Below are 3,738 nucleotides of genomic sequence, written 5' to 3' on the forward strand. Positions count from 1 at the left end.
AGACCTAAACGATTTGTTTTCCAATAGAATTGTACAAATAACGGGCCACACAGAAGGTGGGAATAACATGACAAATAGTGTAGACTTTTTATATCCGCTCAGTCTGTAACACCATTATTAACCCCCTGCTTTTGGGATGTGCACGAGGATAGATGTGTTGCATAAGCACTAGCACACCACATACACGCAATCAAAAGGGGGCAGTGAAGGGGTGGTGAATCAGCCAACCCAAACAACCAATCAGGTTGCTGGAATTGCTGAATAGGGCAGAAGTCTGGTGCAAAAAGTGAATATGTTTCCTGGTCGGGACATTGGAGAAGGTCACATGACAGCTGGCGATTAGAGGAAACAACAGCGGGCGTGCACCACGTGACGTAAAATGACGCGCGCAGGGGGCGTGACTCTGCGTGTCTATTTATAAAGGAGGCACTTCCGGTCGCCCGTCAGACCGTCTGCTGCAGGCGCTGTGCTCGTCGCTCTCGTCAGGATGGTGACGCAGGAACCGCCCAGATGTTGCGGCTACTTCAATATCCGCTCGGTGGTGCTGGGGGTGGCCGTGTACTACGTGTTCATGAGCCTGCAGTCTCTGGTCTGGCACACCGTGGCGGTGATTAAGTGCGCCGGAGCGTGTACCGGCTCCTGGAGCGCCCCGGGGCCCGTGGCCGTCATGTACTCCCTGGCCTTCATCCTGCTGCTGCTCAGCCTCTGCCTGCTGTTCGGCGTCCTCCGCCGGCGACCGGGGCTCCTGCTGCCCTTCCTAGCCTTCCAGATCATCGACTTCCTGGGCTCCGTGCTGCTGTTCTGCGGCTTGTTTGTGCGCTTCCCGTCGGAGCTCCGCATGATCAGCACCAGGCCCTACCTGCCCGGCCAGGACGAACCCGACAAGCCGGCGGCGGTGGTGGGCGGCTCGTTCCTGTTCATCGCCCTCTACCTGCTGCTGCTACTGCTGAAGATCTACCTGATCCGCTGCGTGCTCACCTACTACCGCTTCCTGCTGGCCCGGGCCGCTCCGCCCAGCGACGGCGACGGGGTGGCGGTGATCGTGGTGCCCGCCGGGCCGGAGAAGAACCCGCTGCTGCTGCCGTCCTACGAGGAGGCCATCAATATGCCGAGGAAGGACAGCCCGCCACCGCCCTACTGCCAGGCCGTGCAGCCCGAGAAGGAGGCGGTATAGACCTGCAGGGGGCGCCGTGCTGTGGGCACCAGTGACTGAGGGCACCTCCCCTCCCCCCATTACCAGCACCCGACTATCAGGAGCCCCTCCGGACCCCAGGGGGAGTTGTGTTGTCTGCTGCGCTATGACGTCATTTAGGCTGGACTATTACATCATTGTACTTAAAGGGACAGTGACTGCCGCTGGATGGTCTAGTGGGGAATGCGCCATTTTTTATAGTTAACAGAAAGGGATTATCTGACTTTACAAAAAGTGTAAAATGAAGCGTTCCTCGTCCCGTTTCCCCCCCCCCTTCCCTGTCGCTCGCTCTCGTACGGTCTGTGTTTACGTATGACAACTTAAATGGCTGCAGCCGATTGGTCGTGGGTAACCCCCTGGCAGCGATAGCGGATGACAGCTGTATACGGCACGTGTAAACAGGCAGTGGGAGAGGGAGCCGTAGATCACCAGGGAAGCGGACGAGTGCAGTTTTTTTTTTCCTTTCACAAATGGCTATTTTTTGGGGGGGTTGTTGTAAAATCAGATGGCCCCTTTAATAAGCCTTCTTAAAGGGGTATTCTACAATTTTTTATTTTTTTTTTCTATCGATGCCCAACAGAGACCCACTGTTCAGATCTTCACTGATCAGCTGATCCCCAGGTGTCGTCACTGCAGAAAGTGCTGACCATAGCGCAGCAGCCTGGGTCGGTACTGCAGCGCTGCTTCCACTGACCTTAACAGGAGCTGTGCCTGCACTACCCCCCAGAGCCGCTGTGCTATGGTCAGTACTTTCTGCCCAACAGCAGCAGCCCGGGAATCAGCTGATTGGTGCAGAGCCGGTAGGTTCCTGCTGGTCATCAATGGAAAAAGCTAAAGTTCCGGAATAGCCCTTTAACTAGGGGAAGTATATGTAGTGCTGTTGGATGGTGGCTCTATTGTCACCCTTATTTCTAGGGGTCTCAACAAGCCCCCTCCTATCTGTACCCATGAGTTGTATTCTGTTAGCAGGCTACATGTACCCCTCCCAGGGTTGGTCGGTGCTGTAGAACCCCTGAACATAGACTGACGACCTACTTCTTGCACTTTAGAGTGATACAGGCTCCAGTAATTAACTCGCATGGAAAACTTTTAAAGAGTAACTTTTCAGTGCCAGTGTGAGGAACGGGCGGTCATGTGACCAGTGGAAACCTTCCCTCATCTCTAAGGCTGTTCAGTGTGATGTCATTGGGGTGCTTTTAGAGGTTTTTAAGACTATATTTTGGGATTATTTGGAGCTTGCATCCGTTTTTAAGTGTTGGATATGAAATAGTTTGAAGGCTGCTTTCAGATAGATGAGCGTAGTTCTTGCCATCGGGGCCATGCCTTATGGGCCGTGATACGGATCGAATGGAAATCTATGTCCATTGTTTTCAAAAACAACTTTTGTCCGTGAAAAATACTCATTTTTGTGAAGTGATTAAAATAGGCAACTGTACCCATCAGGATTGTCATTGGTACAAATGATAATTGTCCAGTAGAACCTAAAACCAATGACTGACTACAGTGGCAAATATGATAACATAGGTTTGCAATACCATCTGTATGACGGATCCATACTCATGTGACACCGGACTAACTTTCCACAGTCCATCCTAAGACGTCTTGAACACCCGCGGTTCCCGGCGGTAGACTATGCAATTCTATCCAGTTAGACTTGAGGCTTTCGTCTGGTCACACGGACCGAGCGGTCACCTGTGTGACTCGGTGGGGTAGAACCTGCTACATAACTTACCGTTCTGCTCACCTGATGCCTGTCCGCCGGGGCGGTGGACGTGGTGTTCCTAATCTGTTGACTTGCTGAGCCACAGAAGATGAGTGACGGACTTGTGATGGACCTTTAATCATGGGATCTCCAGCCTTTCGGTGTCCACCAATACAGCCCTCATCAACCTGTAAACTGTGCCTTTTATAAAGCCAAGCTTTCCCACTCCCGAACTGTCACGTGCCCAGCCTCCGCTTACTGCGCCGGATCTAGGCCTCGGACTGGAGGGCCCCTGCATCTTGTATTAAACCTTTCTTTTTCTTCTAGCAGTAGAATATTTCTGGTTTATATCACATGCGATGGCTTCAGTGTAATTTTAGTGTTTTCTGAAAATGCATTTGAATGGAATGAAATCAGTGTTAACGTGTTGTAACTTGACTTTTATACCAGGCTGAAATCCTGTTTCTTATTAAACCGCATCTTTCCTGCATAATCCATTATCCTGGTTCCTCCATGCCAGCTGCTCTACCTGCTTTACACCAAAGATTGTGTCCTACACCATGTTAGCAGTATGTTCAGCTTCGAAATAAAAGAATATTTTTCAGTTGTCTTTGTACTGGAGATCGCCAGCGTCTTCCTTCTCGGTTTGGCCCTATTTTACAATCTGTATGGGGTTACACCAGATCAAGGGGGGGGGGGGGGGGGGGGGGCTGAAGTTGAAAAATTAGCTATCACACAATGGGGGTAATTTCTGAGGCTACCAGGGTGTATGTTCTACAAGCCTCCAACCACACCGTCCAGTTGGATGTTACCCTTCATCATAGCCAGAACCCCAGCGGTGCAA

At 51.5% G+C, this 3,738-nt stretch overlaps 1 protein-coding gene across 1 annotated transcript; it reads left to right on the forward strand.

Annotated features, from left to right (window-relative positions):
* The first annotated feature begins 436 nt into the window (after nucleotides 1-436).
* On the forward strand, nucleotides 437-3,510 carry LOC136628182 (lysosomal-associated transmembrane protein 5-like). The gene has a single exon (XM_066603873.1). It carries the CDS (start codon nucleotides 488-490, stop codon nucleotides 1,172-1,174), a length of 687 nt encoding a protein of 228 aa, XP_066459970.1. The 5' UTR covers nucleotides 437-487; the 3' UTR covers nucleotides 1,175-3,510.
* Nucleotides 3,511-3,738: the final 228 nt, after the last annotated feature.

Source organism: Eleutherodactylus coqui, chromosome 5 (genome assembly GCF_035609145.1).
Source record: "Eleutherodactylus coqui strain aEleCoq1 chromosome 5, aEleCoq1.hap1, whole genome shotgun sequence".
Taxonomy (NCBI): domain Eukaryota; kingdom Metazoa; phylum Chordata; class Amphibia; order Anura; family Eleutherodactylidae; genus Eleutherodactylus; species Eleutherodactylus coqui.

Coding starts and splice junctions, on each gene's coding strand:
- LOC136628182 (XM_066603873.1), top strand. CDS start 488: ATGGTGACGCAGGAACCGCCCAGATGTTGCGGCTACTTCAATATCCGC.